Genomic DNA, 14,602 nt, shown 5'->3' with positions numbered 1-14,602 from the left:
AAAAAAAAAAAAAAAGCCCTGAAAAATAACTGTTAAAAGGCTGTTGTAATTCAAGTGTTTCTCTTTCCATCTCTTGAGTTTCAGTCTAGAAGATATGCCTATTGGTGCTTCATTCATAGAAAGGAATGTTTTGTTTATTTTCTTGTGTGTGTTACAGAAGGGTATCCACGAGTGGAACTTCAGTGCTGCTTCTATCAGGGGAGTAAGGTAAGTTGTTTCCCTTTTATGTTTTGAAGTGAAAAGCATAATTGAGTGAGTATTGTATTAAGCTGCTGATGTGGTCCTTGGTGGAGTAACAGGCACAGAATTGGAGCAGAGTATTGCAAGTATTTTCACAGGTGCCCTGCTCTAAGTGAAGCTCCAGGAGTCTTATTCTGGATCTGGAAATGACCAGTTGCAGAGTTTATTATGTAAAAATTAGCAGACATGGCCTGTTGAATTGAAGAACTATATTTTCTAAAAGTTGGTATTCACTTTATGCTAACTAAGATTGAATTAAAATAACCGCCAATGTTTCATGTCCTTTTACCTGAGTTCTGTCGCAGCCAGAAGCTGCCTGGTGCACAGAATATGTAAGCCAGCAAGTAACATGTGGATGGAAAGTGGAAGGATATGAGGGGCTGACAAGATAAGGGTGCCTTGCAGTATCCTAATTGCTTACCTGTTGTTGGGTTTTGATGTGAGTGTGTACGTATAGGGTAGGCTTGTTTCTGTGTCTGTTCATGGATATGGCAGCAAAACTGTTTCAGAGAAGGCCCATAAGGAGAGGAGTCTTGTCAATGCAGAGTGACCACAAAATGAAACTTGTAGATTGTTTGAGAGAGCAGAAAAGAGTCAATAGAAGAAGGAGGGGGAAAAAAAAGTTCCAAACTTCACAGATTCATGTGGAGTAGGTTAACACGGATTACTAAATCATAGGATCAGGAATCACATGTGCAAGACTGGCTTCACTACATTAGAAGAGAACAATGTTATGTTCAAGGCCACCTTTCTTTTTCTCACAGATGGGAAGGTTGAAGTAACAAAAGAAGGTGTGAAGCTGTGCACCATGGGACCTGGCAAAGTATTTGGGGAGTTAGCCATCCTCTACAACTGCACCCGAACAGCAACTGTCAAAAGTAAGGTCAATTTTGAACTTTGATTTGAATGTCTTGGGATTTCATTGTGAGGCAGGGTTCCTATCATCTCTTCTTTGGAGTTGCAGCCTCTGTTAGATGTTCCACTCTTAATTAATTAAACTCTTTGGGCCATGGATTATAGTATTGAGTTTAGCCACTGTGAGTGGGAAGAAGATGAAAAAGAAGTGATTCACCCTATTCTTTCTCTCAGGTTTGTTCAGGTATGCAGAGCAGCCTGTAGCTAATACCATACCTTTCCTTAGGATTCTTCTTGTATCTCATGATATATATGGCTGTTGCTTCAAAGACCATATCTGACCTTTGTAAGTGTAAATGTTCAAGGGAAATTCAGTAAATTAAGCTTATGTATTTTTTTCAGGACAAGTCATTGTTTTCCCCTTAAACTGACTAAACAAAATCAGGAAAAAAACCTGGATGGCACTGATCCCCTGCTCTAAGTCTTCACTGCTTCTCTAAACTGATTTATTTTATAAATGTTCTGGAGAAAAGCCAGTGTTGCACAATAAATAGAGGAAAAATCACATCGATATGCACAACATAAATATGTTTTCATTTAAATTCAGATTGATAGTTGAGATCTGGGATATATGATATCACAGTCCTCCTTGATCTTGAGGATAAGAGTCTATGGTGACATCTTAAGCAGAGAGGTTTTATAGGAGAAGATAAATAGTTCTGTGGTTTAAAGATGCTGTAGGGGAGAAGTTAGAAGGGTATAGATGGGATAGAACAAAGACAAACAAGTGATACCAAAATAATGAGGTATGTGAATACCTGTTCAGAAGAAAACCTTTTAGAAATACCCAATTTTGCTTCAAAGAGAGAGAAAGAAAGAGAACAAATGGGCAGAAATGAAAAAAACAAAAAACAAAAAACCAGGAAAAGGTAACTAGATTTTTTTTTTTTTTAAAGAACATGCTGTTCTTCATAGTTCTACAGAACTTGACTGATATACTCTATTTTCACCTGCACAAAACTTGCCTTTTTACCAGTACTGTTTACTGCAGGTAAATCCTTGGCTACAATATAGTCAGTTCATCAGTGGCACAGTTTATGCTTCAAGATAATCCAAATGATTAGCAAATGCTTTGGGGTAATCCCGAATGATGTAGGAAATGCACAAGTCATGCCTAGCTTGACGGGGACGGCCCCAGCCCCAGTGACCTCCAGGCTAGTTCAGACAGTGTGTTGGTCTGTTTTTCTATGAGATCCTTTATCTCCTTCCCCCAAGTTCCCCAAAGAGCCAACAGAAACCGGGGTGCATATGGGAAAAGGGTGTTGATCCACCCTGTCCTCCTGATTCCTCCTCCCTAGGAGCATTACCCATGTACAGCCTGTCCAGTTAAAGGTTTGGAGGATTGATGATGGTGATGAATTCAGACAAGCTGCACACTTATGGGATAAATATGGTTATAGAAAGTTGGAAAGAGCAGAGAAATGGTTGAATCCTAGAAAAGGAAATGAGAGGATGGTTATTGTTTAGTTCCCCTTAGAAATGCAGAGCTAAAAGGCACCCAGTCCTCTAGCACCACGAGCACATCATATAATCCTACATAGTCACATTGTTCCTGGGTCCATTTTAAACCTGTTTCTACAAGTGCCCTCAACATGAAATAATAGTCTGCAGTTTTTACTGTCTTTTTTTTGCTATTACTCCCTTTTTCATGTACTATGTCTCCTCTCCTGAGCAAACTTCCACATCGCCACCTGGCACTTAGCTTTCCCAGATCCTTTTTTTCCTGGTTAAATAGGGGGCAGTAGTACAGTCACTGCTATAATCATCCTCAGAGAGGTCTTTCTTCAAGAAAGAGGTGTCTGCATTTCTTGCTATAGTCTGTTCCTTTCCCACTCATAAAATTATGGTAATTATCCACCTTCTTCTGCTGGCAGCTGTCAGGCATGTAAACTCATTTCCAGTACCAGCCAGTGACTTTCAGGTATTTTCTCTCTCATTATTGCACAAATAGCAGTTGTGATTGTAACCGGCTTCATATCCTTTCAAGGTTAGTGGCACATGAGGTCACGGCTTGCCTTTGGGGAACTGTTTCAGCTAGACCTAACTAAACTGCGGTCTTGGAGGTGTGCAGATCAATTTAGGTCGTATTATTGACTTAAATTGTTGCTGCTGCTAATAAAAACTTCAAACATCTGTTTCTTCTTTTGGTTAAATGATGAATAAATGTCATAAATCTCTAGAAAGGTGAACACTAGTAAATTTTCCATTAAGTCTGATAATAACTTTGATTATTGCAAGGTTTATTTCAGGGGAAATAAACAACTGATGATTGCAATGAGAATAGACACCCAGTCAGCATTGATGCTGGAGATGGTGAAAATGTGTCAAGGGGCATCATCCAACTTTCATTTAGAGAAACACTTTAAGTCAGGGCTTCCCACTTTTCAGGCAATAGATTTCCGTTACCTACAGGGTGTCAGAAATGTTTTTTGATGTGTCTGCCAGTACTTCATTACAAGGATGTTAAGTGTTTCTTTTTGAAAAATGGAGTTGCAGGACAGACTGAATGAAGGATGCATTATGGTAGTGTGAAGCTCAACACTGCCTTTGGGCCATAATGATGTGTCAGCTGTGTTGACATCTCTTGCTGTAACTCATTTGTATGTGTACTCTTGCTTTTGCTTTGTAAATAATAAAGTTTTTAGTGTCATTACTCACTGCATTAGTCTACAAGGGCTCTTCAGCTGGTGCTCACTCTGCAGGAGACTGCAAACTTAAAGGGGTAAATAACTGTAGAAAGAACTTTGTCTTTTAAAAATAATTGAGAAGATTTTAAAATTTAAGGATTCTGTTCTGACTCCTGTTTCATTATGAACTCTTTATTAAGATAACCCAGGTCTTTTGAAAGCCTGCCCCAAGAGAATGCTTAAAATATTTTTTCACTATTATTGCAGTCTTAATAAAAACAGGATGGGGTCTAAGTAGGGCCTGGGAAGAAAGAGCGACCAAACCCTTGGGTTTCATTTCAGAATGACTGAGGAAGTTCAGGCCACATCTTAGGACACGTGGCCTCATCTCTAAGATAACTGCTTACAGTTTTTTGATATCCAATTTTTTTTTTGTTATTCTGATGCTTTTGCTTTATGTTTCCAGGTATTACAGAAAAATTGGTTTTGTTTTTTCTGATGGAGTCTGTTTAGTTTGATGCTCTGAGTTTGTCATTGTCATGGCTTTCTAAAACGCTGCTATTCATTGATCAGCTCCCGTTACATCTACAGCTAATTCCTTCCCCTATCTGTATTGCTTATCCAGAGTTTATAAATGCCTGTATGCAAAACTTGATACGACTTGCAGTTTAAAGCAGAATAACAGACTTTGCTCCCTGATTCTAATGAATGATTAAATTCAGTGTGTTAGAATAAGGAAAAGAACACTCCACTCATTATGGATAAATTATCTCACACCTAAAATGACATTTCTAATCCCCTGGGAGAGTGGTGCTCTCCAAATACACCTGTTTACCTATATATCTCAAACTGCTATCATTGTCTTTTTGAGGATGCTAGTCTTAAAATAGTAAAGACTGTGTTTTCAGCTCACTCAGAAACAATATTGTTCAATCAGCATGTGATCTCTATTAAAAACATAATGGGTTTGTTGTTGGTTTTGTTTCCCTCTGCTTTGGCTGGCTACGTTATCTCTGTAACTCAGCACCACCTATGTAGGTTAATCACAGGTTGAACGCCAGCATGCCTGAAATCTCTGCCTTGGCTGCCTGTAGCACCAAGGCAAACGTTGGTGTGTGGGTGACTTGCTGCTGCCCTTCTCTTCCCATCCATGGGGACAGCGGAGTAGGGCGAGAATTCAGTGACGGTAAAGGAGGCTGGACAAGAGATGTGCACCTTGGCTTTACTCCAGCCACCCACCTCAGTGTTAGACTCCATTAATTAGGAATCTTTCCTGTAGCCAAGAAAGGATTTTGTCTTGCTCAGTGCCAAGCAAACAGTTACCACGAGAGTCTGAAAGAAGCAAAAATGTATTAAAATTCAAATGTGGTTTTCTTTATTAGTAACACGGGTCGTAGAAGGAACTATGAGATATCAGAAAAAAAATAAAGACCAAAAAAACCCCTGCTGAATTTGTGTTGTATATAAAACTCTGTAATCCTCCATCTGATAACACAGAAGGTCTTAGTGGAAATCTATCTGCTGTTAATATTATGCAGTAGTTCTCATTCCTCTTAATAATCTGATGAGCAGAGTTAAGTAGTATTTTTGCAAGCAGTTTTGGGGAGCACTAATTTTGTGAAAGGAGTGGATTCTTCACGCACTAAGGATATTGTATTTATTTGAGAGGTGGCTTTAGCATCTGAAAATATATACTCGCAGGGGCAAAATTTGAATAAAAACTGCCTGCAAAAACATCTTGATGCAAGGCTGCAGGTTTCAGTGAAGTTATACTCAACATCAGTCCATGTTTTTAGGAAAACAATATTAACAAAAAAAAGAAAGCGCAAGCTGAAGTTGTTAAACTTATATAAATCTTTTTTTCTGGTGAAACTAAGGGCATCTCCTCAAAGCCCAGCACAAGAATTTCTCAAGCTTCTCTGTTTATTAGCAGTTCTAATTGTACAAAACTCAGAGCTGTGTGGCATGATTAAGGCAGTAGTTTATTAATTTGTTTCCAAGCTTGGATGAGTTTGAATTTTTCACCGTTTTTCTTAATGGAGTCCTATGGAAATACTTCCCATAGCTTGGTAGCTGCAGCCCCAGAAATTACCCTAACTTTTCAAGGAGCTTGGTAACATGGATAATTTGCAAGGAAAAATAAGGCAACAATTATTTGCCAATTAAAACTGCAGAGACTCATTAAAAGCCTTTGAGAAGGATGTTGCCTTCATATGTTATCTTCTAACACTTCTGGGAACTAGTATAAAGTTTGCTCAGATCTTAAAACAATCACATATGTTGGAAAGAAGTTGACTTTAGATATTCCACCATTTGACTAAAGCCTTTCTGATATTGCTTATAGATATGAAACCCAGGCTGGCCAAGCCAGAGATGATCGGGTTGCAGATCAGACTGGTGTACCTGATAGGAGATAAATGGATGCATCCTGGAAGGAAGTAATTTAAACCTCCCTTGCACCGCCTGTATTTTTCTCTGACCTTTACAATTTTTGCCAGGTGTAATGTGACAAAGTGTAACTGGATTATTCCTTCAAAGGAAAAACAACAATAGTAAATGGTGTTGAGAACAATGGACAAGATGTAGCGGAACTTTTTTCCACTCTTCAGTAGGCAGGAGCATCTTCAGTATGGCAACTCTGTGGCTCGGGAGATACGAGCATAGGGATGGGTGGTGCTGACTATGCAGCACAGAGCAATGAAATTTTAACTGAGAGACAGTCTAATCAAAAAAAGAATAGTCTGAGCTGGGAAGAGCCAAATGAAAAAATCATACAACACCTGGGTTTGTTGTGTACCTGAAACATCAACAGGCTCATCGAACTCAATAGCAAAATAAGAGCTGGTTATGGAAGCAGGGCAAAAAAAGAGGGAATGATTCATCTTGGGATGTATTTGATGCTTGTTGGTTTATTAGTTATTTTGAAATAGTAAGGAGCACAGTGGTGTGGTGCAGACAGTAATGACCAACCACGTGAAGTTTCTGTCCAGGGTTGGGCATGCTGTTGTGTCCTGCCTGGTAGCATCTACCTGACACAGCCCTGGTGTGAAACGGTATGTTGTCATTCTCCTCTACGCTTACACCTTTTCTGAGTGGAAGTAGGAAGGTCTAGAAGCCAGACTATGTACTTGATTGGACAAATTCTGGTACGGTTTGGGGCATTTCAGGTGCTGCAGCTTGCTGTTGACTGTTGAAACCAGCCAAGGCAGCTCGTTCCTTTGACCTGTGCTTTTAATATGGGAAAAGGAAATACAATGATGGAGCAGAAGAAAATCGATTTGGGTTTGGTTTGGTTGTGGTTAACTATCAAGTCAATGCTTAAACTGGTTTCCTTCCAAGACAGTGATTCTTTCTATCCTGATGCAGTTCTGGTGCCTCAAGATTCAAGTCACCACATCAGTTATGAGAGCTGTGGCAGCTCTAACATTTCCAGAGTGTAGCAGCTGACCATCTGTACAAAGTCCTTCGAGTTATTGCTTATCCTGACCTTTGTTTTGACTTATTATTTTCAATCATGTGAAGTTCATCTGGTTTCTTGCAGTGCAGCACAGCTGAGCAAACTACTGCAAGCAAGGTACAATCAAAAATAATTGTCAGGGGAAAGAGTTATGTTTTCTAATGATGAGTGAGAATGATGCTGATGGTCTTTTATGGGAAAAGCTGATTCAGGGAGTGATGAGGCTGTGGGGAAGCAGACAAGGAGCTACTTGCTGATGGTCTGTTTGTAAGCAGCGCTTTGCTGCTTTGCATGTCCAAGAGGTTGTGAACTTAGAGCTGCATTGCATACACTTTGTTTCTCCCATTTCTGTGTGTGACCTTTTTATCCACCAACAGTGTACATACTGACTTTTAATTATTATTTAGGATTCTTTGGGCAGGAGGGTTTGATCCTTACAGCTTCAGGAGTTTGACGAACTATCCATTGAAATGTCTATTTGACTCAGGCTTTCATCACTGAATGGTATAGAAAGCTGCCAATCCTGTCTGGGAAATAGATGCTTTCTGCTATACATTCCATTTTCTACCCCTGGTAACACAGAGTGAGAGGCAGTGTCTTATTCTGACTTAAACACTATGAATTATGAAAGTTTCGTTCTTTGCTCTTTTTTTCTTTTTTTTTTCTCCTTTCAGTATTTCTGACATAAAAGGTCTGAAAGAAAAGTTCCATATATCCACTTCCTAAGAATCATGAGACTGAAGTAAAAAATGATTTATAGGAGCAAGCTCTGGCAAGATTTTATTTGATTCTCTGAAGAAATGCTGTATCTTTCCCATTTTATTGGACCAATGTATTAATTCGAAGGCTACGGTGTTTCAGTTCCTGGATTAGGGGCAACTGCAATTTGAGCTGAAACAGAAGTGAGGGATGGGTGCTGCTGCATGACTGGCTTATAGAGCACCAGCCCTGCCTCCAGGAACTGTCAGTGTGGATTTTTCTTTCTTTGATTATTTGAGCTGTTATTAAAGCCAAGAAATCCCTAGCACTTGTTTGCTGCTTCTTTAAATGCTCTTGTAGTTGGGGTGTTTGTGTTGTGTTTGGTCTTGAGAAAATCTGGCTTGTCTCTCAAAGTCTTTAATTAGTGCTTTTGATTAAAATAAACTTTTTTTTCCTTTTCTTTGGAATTTGTTTGTTTTATTATTAACAATACAGTTTGTTTAGTTTGCCTGACTTTGTCCTCTTCAGCACTTTGCCAGTCTTTCCAAGATGGAAAGTGTTGCAGTTTAGGGGCTCAATTTTCTGTGGCTCATTTGACTAGAATTGGTTTTTATTTTATTTGCATTTTTTTAAACTGATTTTTTTTTCCCCCTGTTAAATTTATTCTAGATTAACTTTGTCCCAGTGCTTACCCAGTACCCTGGAAAGCTGTGTAGATACTGATCGGTATCTGTTCTTCCCTGAATGATGTCTGTATTTGTGTTCCTGTTACAGAGGATAACTTTCCTCTAATTCAGATATATGACGTTATTTAAAACTCAATAGTATGAAATAGTTTTATTATAACAAAAAGCTTTTAGTGTAAGTCCATTTTAAAACCTATATAGACTTGTTTGCCACAGCTCATACTTGTTCTGTATCAGATGCAACTGGTTGTGTCTGATGTAGAACTGTGATCATGAAGGGGAAATGAAACACTTGAACAGTTTTTAAATGCTCCTGAAAATAATTTTGTTGAAATTTTTCATGTTGTTTTAATTGCAGAGTTAGATAATCTGAGAAACCATCACAGTTAAACACTTTTATAAGTAGATTATGACTTTCTCCATAATGCAGCCCTTGAAGAAGTAGTTAATATTAACAGCAACTGTAAAATAATTACTTCACAAGAGCTTCCTTTTCATCCCCTTTTATTCATGTCTCCTAAAATGTTACTGATGCATGAAATATGGCTAGAACAGTTTTATTAATTTTGACAATGATAGTAAACCTTCCTTTGACTGGAGTTTGATGAACAAGAGAATGCAATAGTAGTATTTGCAATTTATATTAATTTGTGGGCTCAACAATACATGGCCCTTTCTCAGATTAAAATGCAACAGACTGCATAGGGTCTTGTTTTGACTTGCCAGTATATAAAAATTTCTTCTTCTAGGCTATTTCCTGGTACTAACTGGGGAACAAAAAGCTGCTTGGTACTAAGACAGACACAGAACTGATCAATTAGTGTTTCAGAATGAAAGCAAACATCCCCTTTTGTTCTCTAAAGCTACTTTAGAAGATGCTTGATGAAATTAAATCACCCAGTGCTGCCTTTCCTGGTGTCCATAAAAGCATAGTTTGTAAAGATATTTGTACCCTTCATAATTCAACGTTTCTTTCTGTTGCAATGGATTGATTTTAAAGATTGGATCATACCTTTCTATATTGGAGGAGTTGTGCTTCCCTATATTTGAAGTCCATCACTTTCAATAAACTTCCATTAAGATAATCTTAAAATAAAATGTTCCAACAAGCTCAAATACGTAACTACTCAGTAAATGTCGCTGCAATTTATATTGCTTTCAGCCAAGCTATAGCATCCTCATCTCCCATGCCTGATGTGTTTGGTCTCTTTGGACTGTGCTGATCTGCTGCCTCCATCGTCTTTGGTAGCAATGGGCTCCAGATCTTCCTAACCCACGGGCAGAACAGTATTTTTTTAATGTTAAATCTTACTATCTGCTACGAATTTCACTGGTTGTTGTTTTTGTTTGTTTGTTTGTTTTTAAACTATTATTTCTCTCCACCCCCCCCACCCCCTTCCATTTGTAATATTTTGGGGATTAGTGAAAACAGTTCTGTATTCAGTTAATTCACCACCTTGATGAGAGCAAACCTTAGCCTTCTCCTCTCCGGTTTGCAGAGCTAACCTGTTCAGACTCTGCTTGTAAGGCAGCTGCTCCATCCCAGGAAAACGTTACCTCCTTTAGACTTTCTGAAGCCTCACTGAGTCAAACTGCCTCATAGCACAGGGGATATGGGAGTATCAAGGGGTTATTTAACATCAGAAGATAACCTTAAACTTGTTTGTTGTCTGACGTTCAATATCCGCATCAGACTTTGGTGTCTGGTCTTGTTTAAGGAAACACAAATATTAAAAATCTAGGGGTGGAAATAAATGGGGAGTTTTTCCTTTCTCGACTGTTGAGAAAGCTGGACCGTGGGCTGTGTCGGCAGGAGCTCCGCAGCAGAAGGGGCCAGGGCCAGGGTGAGCCCAGTGGTGGGGCACATGCGGGCTCTGCTGTGCCTGTGCGGGGGTCCAGCCTGGTGAGCCTTGTGCCCTGAGCGCAGCTCATCTGCTCCTACCAGTGTGCTTTTGTGTTGGGAGTTTCTGGTGTTCAAGTCAGACTTTCAAAATCTAAGGAACATGTCATGCTGTCATTTATAACCTTAACCTTACAAATAGGGAATCCAAAATTTCTTAACATACCACATTTTTTTTTAAATTGTACATTGTAGCTCTGTGACCTCGTGTTCAGACTTACTAGCTATTAGTTCCTCTAGAAAAAAAAAAAAAAAAAAGCAGTATTCCCATTGTGCCTCCCAAATCTTAGCAAGAAAGAAAAAAGAGTGAATTGGAAGGATTTTCTTTTTCTTGTATCAGAAGACTTTTATTTTTCTTTCTTGACAGGTGAGAGATCAACAAAGAGTAATTTTATCTGTTGTGTTTTGATATCTTTCAAATTATGAACTCTCTCTCCCTTAGTCTTTAAAATTTACCTCTGAAAGGTTTATGGTGAATCCTTGAGCTTCTCTAGGATTTCTGACTGTCTAATTAAAGTAACTGTAGAAGTGTACACAGTTTCCTACATTTTGTCCATGTTAAAAGTTAAGGAAATATTTTGGCATCAGGCTGCCTTAGGGTGAGCTGTTAGTATAGTTTATGCACCATTAAATATGAAGGTTCTAGGGCCATATTAAAGGTGAGCAATATCCCCTGAACAGCGCTTGCTCCTTGGGTAATGATGCCCTTAGTGATGTGAACAGTCCTTTTTTCTCTGTGTGTTTGCAGAAAAGCAGCTTGTCTCCATAGGCAGTTAGCTTGAAATTAGCTTGAAACCTACTTTCTTGCTTCTCTGGAAAACTATTTAGCAGTAAATTTTTCTTCTTCCGTCCCCTTGCTCATCGTACTGTGTCACTAGCTCTACTTTTGAATCTCGGAGCAAAGCGCTTCATCCCTTTGCAAAGATTCTCCCCTTCCCAGGGCAGTGCCTCCACAAAGCAAGCATTAGCATGCAGCGCAACAGGAGCAGCAAGATTTATTCTCCACACAGTTAAAGGTCATCGATAGAGCTCCACAGATGTTTAAAGAGCACATAAAGGATGCCCAAAGAGCTTTTGTTGACAGACTGGCACTGTTTGCTGTCCTGTATTGTTTTACAGAGAGCAAAACAGACCAGGAGCACATCCAAGTTCAGTCTGGAGATCCAGAGCAGTGTTGCTGCTTTTGGTGAAGAAAAATGTGTGTGAACACTGAAACTAAAAGCATTCCTCTCTTAAATACTCCCCGAGTATAATATTAATTATTGTTTCCTTATTTTGCATGCTTTTTTTAGATATTACAGGCTCAAAACAAGGCAGGGCACCCCTATAATGGTGTTGGATCAGTGGAGGGCATCTTCCCATTGTACTTGTGGACAACCCTGGAGGAGCGGAGCTCTCAGCAGCAGGAGAGGGGACAGTGGTGAAACATGTGTGGGATTACACAGGAGGGGATGGAGACCAGCTTTTGTGGGAAATCAGAAGGGACTGTGGAGTTTGTTGTGACTGACAAAGCTGCTGGAAGTTGCTGATGGGAAGTAGGTGGCTCTTTCTGAAAGTGGTTGGTCTCCGCTCTTGTTTTCGTGGCATGGGTATTTTCAGAGTAAGAGGTGTTGGTGAAGCAGATGGGTATGCCATGTGCTCTATTACATAGTGTTTGAGGTTATATTTAATATATGGAAAAACAAAATTGAGACGGAAGAAAACATCTCTATCCACTACACTGATGACTTTGCTAGTAGGGTTTGTTTTTTTTTTCAGCTTTTCACCATCTGTGATTGCTATTTTACCTTTAGAAATTGTGAATTCCTTCAAGCAGGGTCGATGTCCTCCTATACATGACCATGCTTGGTTTTGGGGCTGACACCCAACTTCTCAGCATTTCCCAAAATAATCTGCTGGGCCAGCAGCATGCAAATTATTTGCCACCTCCTATTCAGGGAGTATAAACGACACAAAAATTCTTGAGCCAGTACTATAAACAGATAAGAACAGCGGCAAAACTTTTTTTTGTTTCTTCTTTCTTTGAAGCTTTGCTAAATTTTCAGCTGGCTGATAGTAGTAGGGCATTAGTTTATCAAACAGAGCAAGAACTAGGAGGAAAGCATTCCCCTTCCCTGTGGCAGACATAAGGTAGAAGCATTAATGGAGACGCCGCCGGATGGTGTATTGAACAGAATTACAACCCCTGGTTATTTCTCCTGGGATGCTGTGATCAGCTCAGTCAGGGGACTGATACCAGAGTCTCGGCTTCAGGTTTGTACCTGGCTCACATGGGCTGTGTTCTCTATATCCTTTTAATGCTTGTGCATTAACACACAGTTTGTCTTCTTTAAAAAGCTGTTCAATGTGAAGAGATGAAGCTCTGTGCCATTATGGGGCCTCTTGCTGGGAAGCAGTCTCTGAAACAAATGTGTAGCCATCATAGACGCTGTTTTTCCAAGCAGAGCTTCCTCTGATTGCCTCGGTGATGTTCTACAGGAATGAAGGTCTCTCAAAGATTTTTAATAGCATGGATGTGACTAGCGTGACTTAGCATCTGCTGTCGGGGGAAACTCAGGTCTAAGGGAGCAAGAAGCAGCCCTCCAGTTGTAGATGTTCTGCAGACAATTTCTGTGTGGATAAAAAGAAATATGTTCATTATCTAGTGTTCAGTGCATCATCTTTATTCTTGATACACTTGCATTGCTTCGCAACTTTCATAGTGGAGCCATTCAGTGTCTCAGTTTCCTGGATGTTGTTTGAAGTGGGATTTTTTTACACAGACCAAGCAAGCATCGTGGGAAAACGTTTGAAGTTAAGAAAGGACTGTTTAGGGCAGCTAGAGGTGTATATTAGCAAGACTTTGTCTGCTGTATCTTTATATTACTGCCATCGTATGCCACTTTAAAATAGTGATTAATCCTACACATCGGTTATAGTTCCTAAAAGTGGGAAAGTTCTCCATAGGAGCTGCGAAGTGCCACTGTTATTGGGGACTGTATACTGTCTCATCAAACTTACCGGCCTTTTTTATCTGCAGATACTCAGTGACAAAACAACAGAAATCTTGTCTCCTATGTGAGTCTAACCATAAATCCATTTGCTAGTGGCAACTTGGTTAAGTTGGGGAAAAAAATGGTAAGCTTCCAGTATGATGTGATACCTTAGACGGAGTCTGTAATGACCAATATTTACTCAAGCTTGTGATGCTGTGAAGAAGGCTGCAATTCACTTGTGCTTATCTGCTCTAAAGGTTTCTGGAAAAGATGGGTTTCATATTATTTAAGTGCCAGTGTTTAAAAGCATTTGGATGCCAAATAAATCGACAAAATGGCCGATAGTCTTTTTAATTAAAAAAAAGCAACCAAACAAGTTCTCGGTATTGCAGGTCTGAAAAACTCATTACATTTCATGAATTGTATCTTCTCTCTGAATTTAATCAGACCAGGAGCACTTTTATTTGTCTTTAGACTGCAATAAAAACCATCCAGACAACAGACCCTTGACAACTGGTTTCACTCCTCCTAAGTTATTTGCAAAAACCTCTGAATTTAAAAGTAATCAGTGTTTGAAATGGGTTTGGTGAAGGCCTGCTCTTTTCCGCCTTTGCTTGACACCCAGTAGGAGAAAATGAGATTTAAGTAGTGTATCATTTTTAATTAACTGGAGGAAAAAGGAGTGTGAAGAGGCTTGACCGTATTTTTTTAGTTCATTGTTTTTTCAGGGTTGTCTGCAGCCTCTCTAAAGAACATAAAGTGCAGGTGCCACCATAAAGCTGGTTTTGACTTTTCTGTGATGTACCCTGGACACCCTAAATTGTTGTTTTGATGGGAATTGATTTGAACTAAGACATTTGAAGCCAGCTGAGCAGCTCAGCTAGCACTGAAAACTAAATGCAGAGATCTAAACAAGGAAAAATCCCCGCTAGCTTTGAAGAAGTAGAATTATCTCTGTTTCTAGTGTTTATTTTTCAACTCTTAGGTTACTCTGCCTTCCTTACCTGTAGAAGAGGGAGGAAGTAATGATTGATTAAATTCACACAGCATGTCCAGCTCAGAGTCTGACTTTTTAAGTTACATTTTCTTTCATGGGCAAGGCA

The 14,602-nt window shown here is 39.4% G+C and overlaps 1 protein-coding gene across 1 annotated transcript in view; it reads left to right on the top strand.

Moving 5' to 3' along the window:
- PRKG1 (protein kinase cGMP-dependent 1) overlaps positions 1 to 14,602 on the top strand; it is a 458,834-nt gene that overhangs the window by 135,092 nt on the left and 309,140 nt on the right. Inside the window, exon 2 of the mRNA XM_026851989.1 lies at positions 1,005 to 1,118. Within this exon, the coding sequence (XP_026707790.1) occupies positions 1,005 to 1,118 (114 nt within the window). The remainder of the gene's footprint in view (positions 1 to 1,004; positions 1,119 to 14,602) is intronic.

The sequence above is a fragment of the Athene cunicularia genome, assembly GCF_003259725.1.
Source record: "Athene cunicularia isolate RWA chromosome 6 unlocalized genomic scaffold, athCun1 chr6_part2, whole genome shotgun sequence".
Classification (NCBI taxonomy): Eukaryota; Metazoa; Chordata; class Aves; order Strigiformes; family Strigidae; genus Athene; species Athene cunicularia.
Note: the sequence above shows the minus strand (reverse complement) of the source record. Positions and strands in the feature narration are given on the sequence as shown.